General features: G+C 40.8%; 1 protein-coding gene across 2 annotated transcripts in view; it reads left to right on the forward strand.

Annotated features, from left to right (window-relative positions):
- Myo1d (myosin ID) overlaps positions 1-19,432 on the forward strand; it is a 313,484-nt gene that overhangs the window by 85,841 nt on the left and 208,211 nt on the right. For both annotated transcript variants that reach the window (XM_052759912.1, XM_052759911.1), the window contains exons 2-8: positions 3,237-3,445; positions 7,082-7,175; positions 8,476-8,641; positions 10,071-10,124; positions 12,909-13,004; positions 17,348-17,464; positions 18,017-18,220. In XM_052759912.1, the coding sequence (XP_052615872.1) occupies positions 3,237-3,445; positions 7,082-7,175; positions 8,476-8,641; positions 10,071-10,124; positions 12,909-13,004; positions 17,348-17,464; positions 18,017-18,220 (940 nt within the window). The remainder of the gene's footprint in view (positions 1-3,236; positions 3,446-7,081; positions 7,176-8,475; positions 8,642-10,070; positions 10,125-12,908; positions 13,005-17,347; positions 17,465-18,016; positions 18,221-19,432) is intronic.

A 19,432-nucleotide genomic window follows, 5' to 3' on the forward strand; every position in this document is an offset into this window, starting at 1 on the left:
AACAGTCTTCAAGTCAACAGATAGCATAAATATTATGATTATAAATAGCATGGTTTATAAAGAAATGATTTCTACATTTTATACCTTTTTGAAACAAGGTAGCCCAAGCTGCCCTTGATCTCTTGATCTCCTGCATCTGCCTCCCAAGTGCTGGAGTTGTTGGTATAAGCCCCCACATCTGCTACTGTGCACTTATTTTAATTATATCTTGAAGATATGATGCTTAGCGATTTAATTAAACAAAATATTTAATTTGAACTAATACAGAATTTTAGAGACTATTCCATTTGTGGCCGTAAGAACTATTCAGTGAGAAAGTGCATTATTAAATACAGTGAGGATGAGATAACACCCTGTCACATACATTATTGCTTATGCCTCTGAATCAGAGGCAGTATCAAGTTCATGAGGTAACTTTTTCCTTAACAGCCTGTTGCTCCTTTTCATTTTTTTTTCTATTTGGGCAGTTTTGAAAACTAAACAACCCCATCTTTCTCAGTTCCTTGGTCATGCCTTCTGAGCATGTCTTACATATTTACAGATCCAACCAGAGAGACCTGAGTGCTGAATCCTACTTTTTATTTCTTTGTGGGTTTTTTAAATATATATTCTTGTGGGGAGGGTTTATGTACTTGCTCCTGGAGACCAAAGGGGAGGATATTGAAGTCCTTGGATTGAGAGTTACAGTCACTTGTGAGCCACTTGTCATGAGTGCTGGAAACTGAACTCTGGTCCTTTGCGAGAACCGTACACAATCTTAACCCCTGAGCCCATCTCCCCAGCTTCACGTTCGTGGGTCTTTAAATGTAAGTTATATAGATAGATAGCTTGTTGGTGACTTGCAGTCAATTGACAAGGAATGACATTTTGATCATTTAGTCTATTCCTCATCTATGGAGGCTATTGAGTAGGGGAAGTATTAATAAAAATAAAAACACTTGGTAAAGAATCTATGCTCACCTGCAACCCCAGAACTGCTCAGAGGCAGGAGTATCAGGAATGAAAGGCCAACCTTGGCTACATATTTCAAGGCCAGCCTGGGCTGCCAGAGAACCTGTCTTAAAATATACAAATATCACTTTCAGGCATAGCATAATAGAAGTATAAAATTAATTGCTGTTTTTTGGAAAAAAAAGGGGGAAAGCACTTATTCAGGGGTGCTAGAGGGGTATAATTATTACCACTGAACAGCTGGAGAGGGCCGGAGCACAGGGAGGGTATAGTTTTCACAAGGTCTCCCCGCTGTTAAGTTAGTAATGTGAACACTCAGGCCTAGATGTGAAGGACCCAAAAGTCAGTGCTTTTGCTGTCAGTGGAAAAACCACAATAGAAAAATGCACAGGAAACCTCACTGGTTGATAACTCTTATTTAAATACATGCCAACTACTTGATAAAAATCTTGGTACTTATTTGTTTCCACTGTTAATTATAGCTGACAACTTCCATCTTAAAGGAAGGAAGTTTTAAAAACTTGCCATTCAGGCCCTAATGCTTTTTTCTCCTTGTCCATTGGCTATAAACAGCGGGGTACTTAGAGACACACTACCCATGGGCCAGCATTTTGCCTGTGTGAGCCTTCTTCATTCAACTCTTGAAAGTGAGACACAATCTTCCCTCCATATTCATAGATGTAGTATCCTTACAACCAGCCAACTGCAGATTAAAAATGTAAGGGCTATTTAGATAGCATATAACTTGTATGAAGAATTATTATAGCCTACAGATTATGGAGAATGATATACCTAGGCTTTACACAGATCTAGGACATTTTACACAAGGTACTTAAGCATCCACAGATTTTGTTATTTGTGAGGGCTCCTAGACCCAATCTCCAAAGGATGCTGAAAGATGACTGTATTTGCCTGTGCCTTTCAGCAGATAGAGTGTATTGATAACAATCACTTGTGCAGAAACCGTTAAGATCTGGTTTGTACACACTTAGAGGTATGGGTTACTGTGTAAATAGTATGCGTGGGGTTCCTATGTTTTTATATTAAATTTTTGTGCAGGTTTATCATCCCTATTTACAATTTTAGTCATGGAGCTTTTGCAAATTTTACTTTGTTCTCATGGCTTCTTCTGACCTGCCTCTTCATTCACCCATACCTATCACCCCACTGTCTGTATATAAGGATAAACATGCCATGTGCTGTATAATATCTTGCCATGCATGCATATACTTATTTGTCAGATGTATGTATAGATAGACAAACATACTTAAATATGATCCCATACAAAAATTGGATCATATTACATAGACCTTAAAAATACAGACACTTCCCTGAGAGTCCTTCTCACTGATTTGTATGCTGTGTGTCCAGGATGTTTTCTGCAGTGTTTCTCATAGTAGCAGGAGGGAAGGAAGGTCACTGAATAAATTGTGCTGTATCTACACCACAGGATTCTAGGCAGTCACTCCAAAAACCAATTTGATTTAGACCAAAAGTGTCTCCTCTACCGTTCTCTGTTGTGGATTTTACTGTGTTTATTTCTTTACTGACAATTTAGTGAGACTTCTAGAGGGAGATGAAATAAATGTGAACAGGCCTCTTTGTAATTGAAAATCCAGTGAAGTAAAACCGAAGACCTGATTTAGCTTCTATTTCTTATCCTGCTAGAGCTGTGAGGGTTTCTCCAACTTTTTTCCTCTTCTTGCTTGACCTTCTGTATGGAAACAGGAAATCCACAGCCTTCTAAGTGTTAAGTTCTTCTTGCCTGAATTTTAAACCCTTGGTCTTTTTCACTAGTGACATCCAAAGGGTACCACATCAGCTATGGTCTCTACTATTAGTTGGTTTGTTTTCATTCTTGTTTTGGGTTTTGTTTTTTGTTTGTTTTGTTTTGAGCTTCACTACATAGCTCAGGCTGGCCTCCAACTCACAGCAATCCTCCTGCCTCAGGCTTAAGAGAGCTAAGTGTAAGCTACCATGCCTGACTCAAACATAGTCTTTGGGTTTTTGTTTGTGTATTTATTTTTAAGACAGAGTCTCCCTCTGTAGCCTAACCTGTCCTGGAACTCACTGGCTTTAAAATCACAGCAATCCTCCTGCCTCAGCCTCTTAGGAAATGGGACTACAGACACTAGCCACTATACCCAGCTGTAATGTGGTCTTTAAAAGTAAACTGAGAACTGATGAATTATCAGATCAGAAACAGTTTCTGGAACATTTAAGCCTGTTTGGTAATAAGAGGAAAGAACCCACCCCACCTACCTTTTGTTCTTGCTTCTGTGCAGATTTGAGAAAGGACGCATCTACACATTCATTGGAGAAGTAGTCGTTTCTGTGAACCCCTACAAGGTGCTGAACATCTATGGAAGGGACACAGTTGAGCAGTATAAAGGTCGTGAGCTGTATGAGAGACCTCCTCATCTTTTTGCTATTGCTGACGCTGCTTACAAGGCTATGAAGAGGCGATCAAAAGACACCTGTATTATGATATCAGGTATTTGGAGGGGACCCTGGTTCCGATGTCAAAAGCTATTTATTTATTTGTTTGTTTGTTTATACATACATACTCAGGAATTCACACAGTTGATGGGTTGTTGTTGTTATTGTTGTTTTAGAAATAGTTTATCTTTTTTGCTTATGTGGCAAGTGGAATTTCAGCCTGCTTAGGGTAAAGCACGTGGTTGTTTGAAAGAGAACTACCCCCCATAGATTCAAGTATTTGAACACTTGGGTTCCCAGTTGGTGGTGCTATATGAGGAGGTTATGGATCCTGGGACTTAGAGTCTTGCAAGATAATGTAAGTCACTGCAGGAGGGGTGGGGCTTTGACAGTTCATAGCCTCACCCCACTTCCATTTCACTTTCTCTGCTTCCCGCATTTGAATAAAAATGAAATCTCCCAGTCTCCTGTTTTGGATGCCTAATCACAGCTCCCTACTGTCATTATGGACGCTCCTTTAAGCTTAGAAACCTAAGATATTTTATAGGGCCCAGAAAAGTAATGAACACTACATACTGAAGTCTTTCTACCCTGTTTGATCATCCTCTAGTCTTGGTTTTGGAGGCTTAGGCAGGAGGATTGCTTGAACATGCAGGAGTTCAAAACAGCCCTGAAAAACATAACAAGACCTCATCTCATAAAAAGAGTGCATATTATACTCACATGCCTTTTGGTCATTTGTAGACTGAGCCAGCATAGGATATGACTCTTCCTATCCAAAACACACAAAAAATAACAAATAAAATAACACAAAAATAGTTCAGATGTTAACAGAATGAAACAAAGAAAATGATGCACTTACATGCCAAATGTGAGGGGTGAACTCAAAGTCAGACTGGAGTTTGGAAGTCGGCGCTCTGGTGTAGACAGAGGTGGGAATGGGCTTCCTGAGCTTGGACCTGAGCCTTGTGGAGGAGAGGATGAGCTGCAGCCCACATGCTCAGAACGGGAGCCTAGCAACTCAGTGCTGAGTACTTTGCAGCATCTCACCTAGTAAAATGAGGACAAGGAAAATACCTTCTCCCTGGCCCAGGATGGCCTCTCAAGATGTGGCAATCTCTGTGGGTGCTAATAATACTTCCCATTTACTTTAGTGGCTTTGTGCTTTTCAGAATATTTTTATGACCATTATTTTATTTTGGTTATCAAAATAACTTTAAGTGGTATGTAGCATAGTTATTTTTCTATTTTACAGATAAGAATGTTAAGGATCAGAAGATTAAATAACTTCATGTTAGAATTAGAGAATTATAGCCCAGGACTAAACTGTTTTGTTTTGTTTTTTAAATAACTAAAACATTTTTAAAATTTAAAAAGTTAACCAGTTATACAAATTTATGAATGAAAATAAAAAGTCCTTTACTCTTTTTTTCATACGTTGTATTTTTATCATTTATCAGTGTGTTGTATTATTATCATCCCCAAGTCCCTCCCTTCCAATTCTTCTCACCACCACCATTTCCTCCTTCCAACTTCATGCCTTTTTTTTTTTTTTTTTTTGCTTAAAACCTACCAAATCTAGTTGATATTAGACACCTTTATACACATGTGTAGGGCCATCCCTTGAAGGATGGTCAACCTACCAGGAGCCACATCCCTGAAAAAAAACTGATGTTCTTTCCCCCAGGTAGCCATCAACTGTTGGTAGCTCCTCAGCCAGGGGTGGGCCTTAGGAGCTCCTTTTCCTTCCCTGCTAGAGTGTTGACAGGCATGAATCTCATGTAGGGTCTGCTGCAGACAACCATAGCTACTTATTGCGAGTTATGAGTATGGGGGACCTCTCGTGTTTTACAGTTTCACAGCAGTCCTCCCTAACTTCTGGCCCTTCAAATCCTTCCACCCCTTCTTCTACAATGCTTCTTGAGCTTTGTGATATAGATACCCCATTTATGGTTAAGCCCTGCACAGACCCTTATTCTCTGCACTTAGACCAGTTGTGAGTATCTGTGTTAACTGTCACTACAAAAGGAAATTTCTCTGATGAGGACTGAGAGCTGCATTAGTCTATGGGTATAAAGATAAGTATTTAGAAGGCAGTTTGAGGCTATGTCCGTAAAAGTAATAGTAGTAGATTCCCCTAGGCCTATGACCTCCCTAGCCACACGTTCTTGGCTAAGTTTACAGAACCAGGCATGAGTTTCCTCCTGTGGCATGGGCCTTAAGTCCAGTCAGATAGTAGTTGGTTAACCCCATAACATTTGTGCCATTATTGTAGCTCAGAGGGTAAAACGGTTGATGAACACCAAATATCAGCAGCCTACATAGCACCTTCTGGGTACTATGAAAGCAAGCAAGCAAGGAGAGAGAAAGTTTCCACGTTAGTACCAGCTTGATTTCTACATCTCTAGTGACCAAAGTATATAGATAGTATCTTCAGCAGTAGGGTCTTACTATCAAGTCTTAGTGAGCAACCATGTGCAATGGCAAGACCTGTATTTTTTTTGTCGGGGGAGGTTCCTCTAGGACCCATCTGACTCGGGAAAAATTCACTTGTTCTTGAACGTCTTGTCCCCCAACATTCCAGAAGTAGCAGATGGTTAGTATGTGTCCTTTTGCATATTTTCTGTCTCTGTGTAGGTATATAGAGTCACACGTGCATAAATAAGTAAAAATACAGAATTGTAATCATATACTGCTATCACAAAGTTAGTTTTTCCATTTAGCAGTGTATAGTGAACACATTTTCACTAGGGCTTCTATAGAACTAGCACATTCTCTTTAGCAATTCCATTATGTAATTAACTCTTTTTATCTAATTCTTTATCGATCTATTAGCCCAATTTTAGTCCTAACACATAGTATAATCTGTAAAAAATAGTTTTAAAGCCTTGGGAGATTGATACATTTGGTTATATTACATTTAAAAATTCCCTTGGGAGAAAGTTTAGTAAGTGAAGTTTTGGTGTTTAAACAAGTAGAAGGAACTTCTAAATCTTTCCCTCCAATACTACCACTTGTACCCATTGTCACACTTCCCATGATGCCTAGTGTCTCAAACATGGTGTTTTCTTTTTTCACTAAAATTATTGTAATTGGGGGCGCTTAAGATTTTTGTTTTTCTTTCTTTCCTTTTTTATACTAAGAGACTGGATCTAACTGGTTTCAGAAATCCCTGTGCTCAAGCTACCTTTCTCAGCCTTCTGGGTCTCTGGACCTGTGAGCACCTGACTCTAATTTTTGTAATCAATTACTTTATTCCCATTAAATTTAAAATAAGTTTTCTGTAAAAAACAAGGTTATATGAATGTAGCTGTAGCTACTGTTTGGATCAGCACCTTACTTTGTTTCAGCTGTACTTAGGAGTGATTGCTTAGTCTAAGGAACTAGTCTAACACAATTTCCTCCTTGATATATTTTTCCTTAACTAAATATTGATTTGTAATTTATAATTTTGCTTCTGTCATTTTTTAAGACATGTTCATGTCTATTAGAAGTAGCTGAGGACAAAATAACTTAATAAGAAACAGGGAAGGGAGAGGAGGAGAGAAAGAGAAGGATGGGGGAGGTGGAAGAAAATGTAACATACAATTTTAAATGAATAACCATCAAAGGTTTAAACTATTCTGTTGACAATGAGCTTACTCCTGGCTTACCTTACGATATTAAAATCCTGCATAATTCTTCCCTCCAGGGGAAAGTGGAGCTGGTAAAACAGAGGCCAGTAAGTACATCATGCAGTATATCGCCGCCATCACCAACCCCAGCCAGAGAGCAGAGATAGAAAGGTAAGGGATCAGGGACACAGAAAGGTAAGGGCTGGGCATCATGTGCAGACTGGGCTAGGCCTAAATTGACAGTCGTCAAGCATTTTTTTTTTATGTGTAAATTGCTTTGATTTTCACATTGCATATTGTCTTTCTGCTTTTCCTTCTATTGCTATATCAATTTCCAGATTTACCAAGTTAAAAAAATATTAAAACTGCTTTGAAAGAGTTGGAAGTATCCTGGTTCCAGCCAGATTTCAACTTCAGCCGAGTACTGGAATTTGCACAGCTTGACTTTGTTGTCCAAGCCTCTGCAGGTTCCTTGCTCCGTTTTTAAAAATTGTGCTCTGAGTGAAATGGGCCCTGGAAGGTAGGCCCATGACTTCCCATTGCTATCACAACCATAACCCACTGATGCTGGGAGCCAAAGTTAGGTTCCTGTGCAAAAGGGTCTCATACTGCACTGTGCTGGGTTCGCAGTCAGATGAGTAGCATAGTTAGTTGTTCTGTGCTGTGTGAGGCACCAGAACAGTGCCTGGCATACAGTGTTTGCTTAACAAATATGTAAAAAAATGAATGAGTGGTTATCTTGTTTGTTTTTTAATGAAGCAACATGACTGGTTTCTTATGTGGTACAGCCTTTTCCTGGTTGACTGCTTTAAAGCTGAATATTAGTTCACTGATGAGTCACAATTCATCTATCTATACATCACAGGCAGCTAGACATCTCAAATCTAGGGTGCTGGGTGATGTGAAGAAAGAGAATTTAGATTTGATGATACTGTGTGGACTCTGCATTTTTATCGTAACTGGATTACCCAGTCAAAAGAATCCTTTTAAAAATTTGTGACATATTCCCACTTCTGATTTTTCATTTTGCAGTCTAATTTGAGAGTGAACATTTGATCAAATTTTTATAATTTTTTTTGGACCCCAGGAGAATAGCTAGCTGAGAACTAAATTACTTTCATTTCTATATAGCAGATAAGGCTTATGTAAATTTACTGTCTTTCTGGAGCATATCGGGCCATCTAATGGTTTCCTTTGTAAGCAAGCAGTTCCTACACACATGCCTTTGTGAAGCATACAGTCATTTATGGGCAGTTTGAAGGGTTCATTGCAGGATTAGTGGCAGAGACGATGGTCCACTAGTCAGGTCATGTCAGAGGCAGGTTATTCCTACAGGTATGACTATGTGAGAGGACTCTTGTCGGCGAAAAAGAAACGAGAGAATGACTAGAATGAAGTGAAGGTTTATCCAGTTTTTTAAATGTCTTCATCTCTGAAATTTTTTCAAATAACTTTGACATATTTTTGTTAGAGTGAAGAATATGTTGCTGAAGTCAAACTGTGTTTTGGAAGCTTTTGGAAATGCCAAAACCAATCGTAATGACAATTCAAGCAGGTTTGGAAAATACATGGATATCAACTTTGACTTCAAGGGAGACCCTATTGGGGGACATATCAATAACTATTTGCTGGAAAAGGTAAATGTGCTAAATTTCTAGGGTGATGCTTGTGAGAGCTGAATGTTTAAAAATACTATTTGTGAAATTTTATTTATTGTTTTAAAGTGTGTTTAATCCTATTATCCCTCTTCAAGTTTGCCTTCCATGGTAAGAAGCTGTCTTCCTATGTTCTCTTATGAGCACTTAGCTGTGGTTCTCAACCTTTCTAATGCTGTGGCCCTTTTAATTCAGTTCCTCATGTTATAGTGACCCGCAAACATAAAATTATTTCATTACTACTTTATAACTGCAATTTTGCTACTGTTATGAATCATAATCTGAAACAGGGGATATCTGATATGCAACCCCTGCAAGAGGATCGTTCAACCCCCAAAGGTTGAGAACCACTGACTTGTTATATCGAGTTAGAAAACGTTAGACTTTGTCAATGCAGATTTGAGGTGTGTATGGGACAGGAAGAATGTATGACAATTTCTGGGTAAGGTGTAACTCAAATCAATTAAATCTCTCTCTCCCTCCCACCCTCCTTTCCCCTGGGTGACTAAGGCTGGCATGTAACTCACCATCCTCATGCCTTAGCTTTCTAAGAGTTGAAGTTACAGGAGTGTACCATCATGCCCAGCTTTCAGACCTAGACTTTTTATGTTACCATCCTCCATCTAGTTTGCTTGTAACTAACTTGAAATTTTCCTCCCTGGTTTCTGTTTGCTTGCTGCTATATAAGGTATATAACTGGCTACAGCAGGACACAGGCATTCCTTCTCTTGGTCCAGTTAAGCCATGCTCAACTCAGGGCTTCCCTATCCCAGTGACCCCACAGCATCATATGGCACTGTAATTTCTCTTATCTATTACATCAAGGCTGACTATTTCGGAAATAAGTGCTTTATCAGAGTCAGTTGGACAGAAACAAGAGATGCCAAGTATTACCCATCTCTTCTCCATAATGTTTCGTGATTCTGCTGTGTGTAATATTTAATCAAAAAGAACACTTGAATGAGCACACATGTTGAGCAGTCTCTTTGGAGAGTCTAAGCCAAGTCCCGAGGGCCTGATCATGTTGACTGATTTTATTATAGGATATGAGGCATTGCTCTTTGAAATACCAGCAGACTCTGGACAAGGGAATGTTGAGAATGTTCCTCCCTAGCATTCCTTTCCATTCTCCCCCTCAGTTCCTACCACTTGCACATACTATCTTTAGACTCCAGGGTGAACAAACATGGCTTCATTCCTCATGAATGTTAAGGCACCCCCATTTTAAGTAATATAAAGAATTATCAAAATAGTGCCAGGAAAACCATAGAGAGCACCCATCTCTGATAAGCTTTGGCCACAGATTTTTTTAAATGCACTGTGAATACAAGATTCTCTAAGAAAGTTGCTTCCGTGTCATTTATACCTACATTTCAGATTAACCATTTTTTTTTTAAATATTTTTTCTTAGTCTCGTGTGATTGTGCAACAGCCGGGAGAACGAAGCTTCCATTCTTTTTATCAGGTTAGTCATCAGCTCCTTATGCAGAGAACTGATCATTTGCCTGGTTGTGCTGAGAAACCTTTCTCCTGTACTCTCATCTGTCCTATGCCTCTCTGGCTTTCCTTGTCTCCAAACAAATTACATGTATGTACAGGCATGAACACATCCTACCCCACCTAAGAGACTGAGTGTGAGCACTGTGAGAGCTGGTAGGTGGCCAGCCAACTGAATGCGCCCAGGCTGGGCATCACCTGCATTTCCTCAAAGTGGAGGAACAGAGTAATGACCGTGAGAGCTTTTGCTATGGCACCTTCTAGATGTGTTGATTTCCTTTTCTTTTCTTTTTTTTTTTTTTTTTTTTTTTTTTTTTGGTTTTTCGAGACAGGGTTTCTCTGTGTAGCTTTGCGCCTTTCCTGGGACTCACTTGGTAGCCCAGGCTGGCCTCGAACTCACAGAGATCCGCCTGGCTCTGCCTCCCAAGTGCTGGGATTAAAGGCGTGCGCCACCACCGCCCAGCCGATTTCCTTTTCTTTTGACTTGAGTTACTACTCCTGTACTTGAGAGTTCTCGAGATGAGAATGTAAATTTGGTTGCGTCACTCTTGATAGGTGTAGGGTGATATGATTACTTTAAAAACAAAAGCAGGATTTATAAATTCAAGAAAGAATTATCCTCTATGCTGTCAACACTCAAATCATCTTTTGGGAATGTTGTTAGAGTTTGAAACAAACTCTTAAATAGCCCTCCTGCTATTTGGCACATCTGCTCTTATAGAGCAAGTTGATGTTAATATGGTCTTTGAAGCTCAAAGTGATATAAACCAAGACTACTAAATAGGCTGTTGACCTAATTAAGTTACATTTGGGGTTTTAAAGAATTAAAACTATGGGGTTGGGGAGCTATCTCAGTTGATAAGATGCTTACTGTGAGTTCAGTTCCCAGAAACTGAATTAAAAAAAAAAAAAAAGGATCGGTGGTGTCCATGTCCAGTCCTAGTTAGGCAGAGACAGTCCTGGGGACTGCTGGCTCCAGGCCAATTTAAAAAACAGTGAATGGAACCCAAGTAATGACACACAGCCAAAGCTGACCTCTATGCACACACCAACAGAAACACGCATGCAATGACACATTTAAAACTATGAGTTAAAAGGATTGATTTCTGTGTAACTGTCTTTGAAGGTGATTAACGGTGACTGTACAGTTGAATACAACATTGTTTGTTTAGGTAACTGCTCTAGTCAATGCCATTCAAGTTCTGGTATGTTGGATAAGAAATAATCATTCTTTTTTTTTTTTTTTTTTTTTTTTTTTTTTTTTGGTTTTTCGAGACAGGGTTTCTCTGTGTAGCTTTGCGCCTTTCCTGGAACTCGCTTTGGAGACCAGGCTGGCCTCGAACTCACAGAGATCCGCTTGGCTCTGCCTCCCGAGTGCTGGGATTAAAGGCGTGTGCCACCACCGCCCGGCTGAAATAATCATTCTTTAAGGCCTGATAACTGTACATTTGAAGTAAGCCAGAGCTTACTGTTCAGTGCAGAACCCCTCCTGAAGGCATGCTCTATAGCACAAAAGGGTAACGACTTTGTTTCTGTTGACAGTTTGCTAGATTTCAGATAAACTATTTCTCTATAAAATGAAAGAATTGTTTATTTCAAGAACTTAAGCTTTTGCCAGTGTCTTTCCCGGTTGGATGAAGTTACTAAGAAGTATCGTCAGTCTGTGTGAGAGTCACAGCTGTCAGTCACACTCTTTTCTGACGGTGACAGTTGAGGAAAAGCTGTGCAGCACGTGGGACTCCACGTGACTGTCAGTTGATACCTCTTCTCCAGAATGTTGACTTTTCTAAACTCAGCAGCGTGACACTGCTGAGCAACAAGCACCTCAGGTAGGAATTCTCTTACAGGTTATGACATTCTGAGCAAGAACTTTCTAGACCAATTTTGTTGTGAATGAGCTGAGACATTTTAAGTGATATTCCTTGTAACTGTGTAACACTCTGCCTATGTATCTATCTATCTATCTATCTATCTATACATATATATATATATATACATACACACACACACATATATATATATAAGCCATTTATCTATAAGTGAGAACAGCAGCAACAAAATAAAACAAAATCCAAAAATCTCCTCAAAGCATCTAACAGAAGGACCTAAATGTATAAAGCCTGGAAAATGAGTAGGAACTAGCTCACCACTAAGAATATTTGACATTTGGGAGATCAGTATTTGCTTTGACAGTGGATTAGTCAGGAGGAACTAATTCCACAGAACCAGAAGAATGACTGTTTGCTAAAACAGTGTTTGTTAGATTGGCTTACACGATGTTTTTTGGGTAGTCCAGCACTGGCTGTCTTCGTGCTGGAGACTGGAGAGGCTGAGAACCCAGGAGCTGCTCAGCCCCTGGGACTGGGTGCCTCAGCAGTCCCTGTCTGGTGCTGAAGGCCTGAAAATTCCTGGAACTGCTGTCTTCCTTGGAGGTGTGAAGAAACTGAATTCCGGTGCCAGCAAAGGAATACAGCAGCAGTGGTTGTGGCTACAGCAGCAACAAAGTGGATGAGTGGACCAGCAAAATACAAAAACGAAAAGCAAAGCTTTTCCCTTGGACCTCTTTTATCTAGGCTGCCACTCCTCACAGGCCCTGCCCACACTTAGGGTGTCTTCTCAATTCAAAGAGTCTGATCAAGAGGATCTCTCACAGGGGTACCCAGCAGCTTATCTTTAGTTGATTCCAGTGCCACCAAGTTGATAACTCCAATGAGCCATCACAGCAGTTTAATTTAAATTGAATATTTTCCAGCTGCTCCAGGGAGGTTCTGAGCAGATGCTGCATTCTCTACACCTGCAGAAGTCCCTTTCATCCTACAACTACATCCGTGGGGGGGCACAGCTGAAGGTAAGTTTCTTCTTTGAGAAAGGAGAGGAGGCAGAAGGAACACGAGCTGTTCACCCAGGTCCTCCGCTGCCCTCAGGCAGAGGAGTGTCCTCTGCTCTGCTTTTCAAAATCTCAGTCCGAAATGTATTCCACCACTAAACTGAGCACCTGGCTAAATAACCTTGCGTGACTGTATTGTCCTCATCTAGCAGAAAAGTTCCTCTCCCCGTGTTCAGGGTTTTCTCTTAATATTTAATCTGACTTCATTTAGCTGAAACCATAAAAACACTGAGGACTAGAAAGCCTTCCTCATAAGAGTTGGTGTGATTTGACCAAAGGCATGTTGCTATGACAAAATTAAAAAGCACTTTGATTTTCTCCCCACTTTTTTCTTGTTGGTTTTTCAAGACAGGGTTTCTCTCTGTATCCCTTGCTGTCCTGAAATTCACTCTGTTGACCAGGCTGGCCTCAAACTCAGAGATCCACAGTTTCTGCCTCCCTAGTGTTGGGATTAAAGGTATGTACCGCCACCACCCAGTTTCCCATTATTTTTAAATATTGATTGTGATTATCCTAGAAATAGTTTTGTAGCCCTTGGGTTTTCTTGTTAGTCATCTTTCCAAAGGACCCCTGTTTTCCCTTCCCTTGGATACAGGCACTTGCATACACATCTGCAGGCCCTATTTTCTTGCTCCTATTTAAATGAGTTTTCTTCTACTGGTCTCACAGCCAGTTTAACAATGTGGTGGCTGGTGAGAGTGTAGGAAGAAGTAAATGTGGTGGTGTCCTAGTCTGCTAGAAGCGAGGTATAGAAATGCAGAAGCTATGGCAGGCTTGGGTCATGGTTTCAATTGTTGCTTCCAGAAGAGTAAGAGTATGCATATTTGGACCCCGCAGTTCTGTATTTTTAACTCTTCTGTAATAAAAAGTGCACTGCCAGCAGGGTACAGTGGCGCATGCATGTAACCTAAGTATCCAAAAGGTTGAGACAGGAAGATGCTGAATCCACCTGAACCACACAGCCAGACCTAGCTCAAACAAGAAAAAGCACTCGTGATTTTAGTTGGACGATGCATAAAAAGATCTCAGAAAAAAGATGTGGGAAGTGTTTTTATTTAAATTATTATTCCACTTATGCTAGTTATACCCTTATTACTGGCTTAGCAGTATTTTTATTGCTGTTCCTAGAAATAAATGATACTTAGGTTTTGTAGTTAATTTTCTATTATTTGGCATTTAGGTTATGCTACCTTTTTATACTTTTCTAAGAGTAGAAATGTTTGGCTGAAAATGAATTAAAAATAAAACAGTAGAAGGCAATGGTCCAACTTTCTCAGCATTGCCAGAAATACTTAAATATAGAGAGAGGATTATGAAATCAACACTTACAGCTAGGAGCTGGGCTATTCCTTTACAATCAGATTATCATCTTATTGCCAAAATTACTTCAGGCCAAGTCATGTAGCTTACTACTAAGTATTAAGTTAATATTTGAACTTCTTTCTAAATAAAATTCATCTTTGGTATTGTTTTTATTTGTTTTCCATTTGGACTTTTTCCCCCTTCCTTTCTGACAAAAACAAAGAATTTGTGCTCATACTCAGAACCTAAGCTAGAGGCTGGCTCAGTGACTGGAGAGGTGGCTCAGCAGTTAAGAGCACTGGCTGCTCTTGCGGAGAACCCTCCTTTGATTCCCAGCACCCACATGGCAGGTCAGAAACCATCTGTTACTCCAGCTCCAGGGGATCCAGTATTCTCTTTTGGCCTCCATGAGCACCAGGCACACACATGATACACAGACATACGTGCAGGCAAAACAAATTCAAAACAAAACAAAAAAGCACCAAAATACCCTAAGATACATGCTTAAATTCTACCATGTAGAGATGATAATTAGTAATGGCTTGCAACAAAATAATACAACAAATCCTACTTAAACCTATGTTTATTATATAACAACATAATCACTTCCTCCATACAAATTAAGTAGGAGTTTAATATTCATAAAATATTACATGTATTTTAATTAATCTTAGGATGTAGGACTCATGAACAATTAAGATACCTTGGGTCACAAGTAAGAGAAAATTCAGGTAGAGTTTCCTGAACAGTAAGGAATTCACTAACCCTGTATGACAGCAAGTGCTGGGATGGTCACTCCAGTGCCTCGGGAACATTGCTAGAGACCCAGGTGGGGTTCATGGGTTTTCAAACTTACAGCTCTGCTTCACTCAGTAAACTGGCTTGTTCTCTTGGTCTGCTTTTGTCATGGTCTCAAAATGTCATCAGCAGTCCCCAGTATTCACAGGCAAAAGAAATGCTCTGTTTTTGCCACTTTATGTCTCCCTAGAGCCCCTCCCCTTACACAGCCCCTCATGTGCTTTTCCTCATGCCTCCTTGATCACAGTAGCATCATATGCCTGTGGCTGACCACTCACTTGATGAGGGAAGAAAACGTGTGTCTTAAAGTTCTGTTGCTGTGATTAACATCATGACCAAAAGCGACTTAAGGAGGTAAAGGGTTTATTTCAGCTTCCAGCTTGTAGTCCATCATCCAGGAAAGTCAGAATAGAAACTCCGGCAGTGCACACGGCCATGGAGGAGTGCTGCTTACAGACTTGCTCTCCATGGCTTACTCAGCCTGTTCTCTTAGACACCTCAGGATCACCTGCCTAGAAGTGGCGTCACCACAATGGTCTTTGCCCCCAAATCAATCACTTATTAAGAAAATGCCCACAGGCTCAACTGCAGGCCATTGTTTCTCAGCTGCAGTTCCCTTTTCTCAGATAACTCTAGTTTGTGTCCAGTTGCCTATAAACTATCCAGGATAATGGCCGTGATCAGTTTAGAAGCATGAAGCCCCCAGAGGCTAGGAGCAAGCCAATCAGGGATGAGCTCCAAGAGGACTAAACAAATCTTGTTCTATGAGGAATAATGGAATAGTAGAGGAATGGCTGTCGGAAAACAGCCCGCAATTTATTTTCATGGGACAGAACTACAGTCTCAACATGCAGTTATAATAGCAGTCTCTGATATTTTAGTATTTTTTGGTATGGTAGAGACCAGACAGCAACCTATAAGAAGTGTGTTACTCTGTCTTTGTAATTCATGAGAAAATTGAGGCTCAATAAGGTTGAGCGTCCATCCCATAGTGAGAAAACACTGATGGGGATAGGAACTTGACTGGTTGTGCCTGAGACACAAAGGAACGTGTGCTCCTCAGGCAGAGAAGGTTTGCTTTTGTATGTCGTTCCTTAGTAAGCAAGCATCAGACCAGGGCACTCTCCAGGCAAGAGGAGCAACTTGTTAAGAAAAGGGTTAGTCCAGAGCTGCTTCTGAGAAAACTTGTAATATAAGCAGTTGCCACTCTTTACTGTGGAATCTGTTGGCACACTATCCATCCAAGCAGTGGCATATCTCCCGGAGCTACAGATTCATCATTGAGCTCCTCTGTGTAGCTGGAGAGTTTTCTCTCCGGGCCCACCAAGCCCCGGTAGTCCCATAGCCCACTTATAAAATAAACACACCGACTCTTATATTATTTAAACTGTTTGGCCATTAGCTCAGGCCTATCATTGTCTAGCTCTTACTCTTATATTTAGCCCATTTTTATTAATCTATACTTTGCCACGTGGCTCGTGGCTTACTAGTACCTTACATCTTCCTTGTCCTGGCGGCGGCTCCAGGCAGTCTCCCCTCTGCCTTCCTGTTCCCCCAGTTTTCCTCTCTGTTAGTCCTGCCTATACTTCCTGTCTGGCTACTGGCCGATCAGTGTTTTATTTATATAGAGTGATATCCACAGCACCTCTGCTCCAGTTAGAAGCTATATCTTACCAGACAGACACTTACCACATGAGAAGAAATAATAATGAAGTATGGTCCTGGACTATTTAATAGCTTGCTAAGTGGCTGCAGCTGGTGGCTTTGCTCTGGGTGCTACTTTTCCTCACCTGGGAAATAAGAAGCCTGGTTATATGGTATGAAAGCTGTTGCCAGCCTACACAAGAGGACCTGTGGGAGAGCTGCAAATGCAGTAACCACCCATGGACTTTACAAGTTCCCACATTCAACATTTTCACGTGTGACCGCCTCTATGGCACATAGAGCTGTGATCTTCTGTGAGCCAACTCAGGACAGAAGCTTCCAGAAGAGTGCATGGTGCTTATTTTAAGTGACAACTCTCACACATAAATAGGCCTCATACATCTAAACAATGTTTCTACCATAAAGTAATTTTTTTTAATATTTATCTCCCTCAAAGTAACTTACTACAGAGGCATCAAGACTTTGGCTAAACACTTTTGTTTCATGATTAATGCTCATGTGAAATGTCTGTGACTTAAGATCTTCATGTTCATGTCTAGTCTTCCATCAATGATGCTGCCGAGTTCAAAGTCGTAGCCGATGCCATGAAAGTAATCGGATTCAAACCTGAGGAGATTCAAACAGTATATAAAATTTTGGCTGCTATTCTTCACTTGGTGAGTAAGGACTCTCAAAGTACATCATATCCCTGTGGAAATAGGGTACTATTCCAGAAGATTTTGCTCCTTGTCAAAAGTAATTTATTTTATGAAAATTTCGCTTGTGTTCTGAAAAATGTGCTCTGATTTTCTTCATCATTTTATATTTTGAGAGGTTCTCCAGACCACTACAGGTTTGGAGCCCGTGCTCAGTTCACTGGACTGTGAGAGCCACAGACCTTGAACTCAGCACCGAGCCTAATGGTGATGCCTCTGAAACAGATGGCTGCAAGTGGCCTCCAAGGCCCAGCAGATCATCTGAGGCCAGCACGTAGACCAGAATGGCAGAAAGTATCTGTGAACATGACTACTTAAAAATGTAGACCCTCCATCAAAAATGTATGCTAGATGGAAGGATAGACACATGTATGGAAAAGAGGAAAAGAGATGTGCTAGGCTTCCACATCTGACACGCTGTTGAGGAAGGTAGGTACAAGCAAGGTCACTTGAATTCATGATCTGTCAGACGTTCACTGGAAATGGTGTCTTGTGTTTTCGTTTTTGATATAGGGCAATTTAAAGTTTATAGTAGATGGTGACACGCCACTCATTGAGAATGGCAAGGTCGTGTCTGTCATAGCAGAATTGCTCTCTACTAAGACAGACATGGTGGAGAAAGCCCTTCTGTACCGGACGGTGGCCACGGGCCGTGACATCATCGACAAGCAGCACACGGAACAGGAAGCTAGCTACGGCAGAGACGCCTTTGCCAAGGTGAGACTGAACTTGGTCCGTGGGTTGCAGCCTAAGTGAAATCCCGTGAGGATGTGTTCAGACATCCCTGACAGTGGGCTAAGGGCTTTTAGAAACAGACTTTCTGGCTCCTGCCTCTGAGTATCACTGCTGGAAAAGCAAACTAGACCAACTGGGGATGAGAGAGTCAGTGCTCCTACCTCAGCAGGTCTGGCACCACTTTACCTCCCCTGCCTCGTTTTCTGCTCTCTTCAGCCATTTTTACGTATTCCAACACATTCATCGTTTCTCAAGCCTCATGAGTTCTTCACCCCTTTCTGCTTCTAACCACAGGGTCTGCACATGTCATTTCTCGGCTTGGGTTGTTACTCTCTTCCCATCTTGCTCTGTTTAGTCCTCCTGCTGGCTCAGGCCAAGGGTCTCTTCTTCAGAGAAGCCTTCCCTGGATTGCCTGAGCACAGAATAAATTAAGTCACTTCAGGGGGCTGGAGAGATACCTCAGCAGTTAAGGACACATACTACTCATGCATAGGACCCAAGTTCAGTTCCCACCACCCAAACTACCTGTAACTCCAGCGCCAGGAAAACCAACACCTCCAAGGGCACTTACCTTCACCCACATACAGACACACATAATACACTTTAAAAGTCACCTCAGACACCGTGCGTGTGTTCCTTCACCCTATTCCTTCCACTCCTTGGTGACTACAACTTTCTGGGTACTTAGTGCTGTATTTCCAACAAACTATATGTCTAAGTGCTCAGCAAATATTTGGTGAGTGAGGGAATAAATTCCTAAGTACCCAAGGCCATTTACTTGTAGCTCAGTGTTGGTAGAACAGTTTTTAGAGGTGAGAAGAGCAGATGTAGCGCTGATATAGTAAGACATGGACAAGTGCCTGGAGAGTAGTCTTAAAATACGAACAGTAACCAATAACCTATTTAAAAATCCAGATTGTGGGGCTGGAGAGATGGCTCAGAGGTTAAGAGCACTGGCTGCTCTTCCAGAGGTCCTGAGTTCAGTTCCCAGCAACCATGTGGTGGCTCACAACCATCTGTAATGAGATCTGGTGCCCTTTTCTGGCTTGCAGGCATGCAGACAGAACACTGTATACATAATAAATAAATAAATCTTTTTTTTTTTTTTTAAATCCAGCTTGCTTGCTTCAGGTTGGCATATATCATGTAGCTGTTTCTGTAACAGGTTATATAAATTTCTAATTGTTCCACTTA

This window comes from Peromyscus californicus, unplaced genomic scaffold, assembly GCF_007827085.1.
Source record: "Peromyscus californicus insignis strain IS unplaced genomic scaffold, ASM782708v3 Scaffold_3__1_contigs__length_106647218, whole genome shotgun sequence".
In the NCBI taxonomy this organism is placed as follows: Eukaryota; Metazoa; Chordata; class Mammalia; order Rodentia; family Cricetidae; genus Peromyscus; species Peromyscus californicus.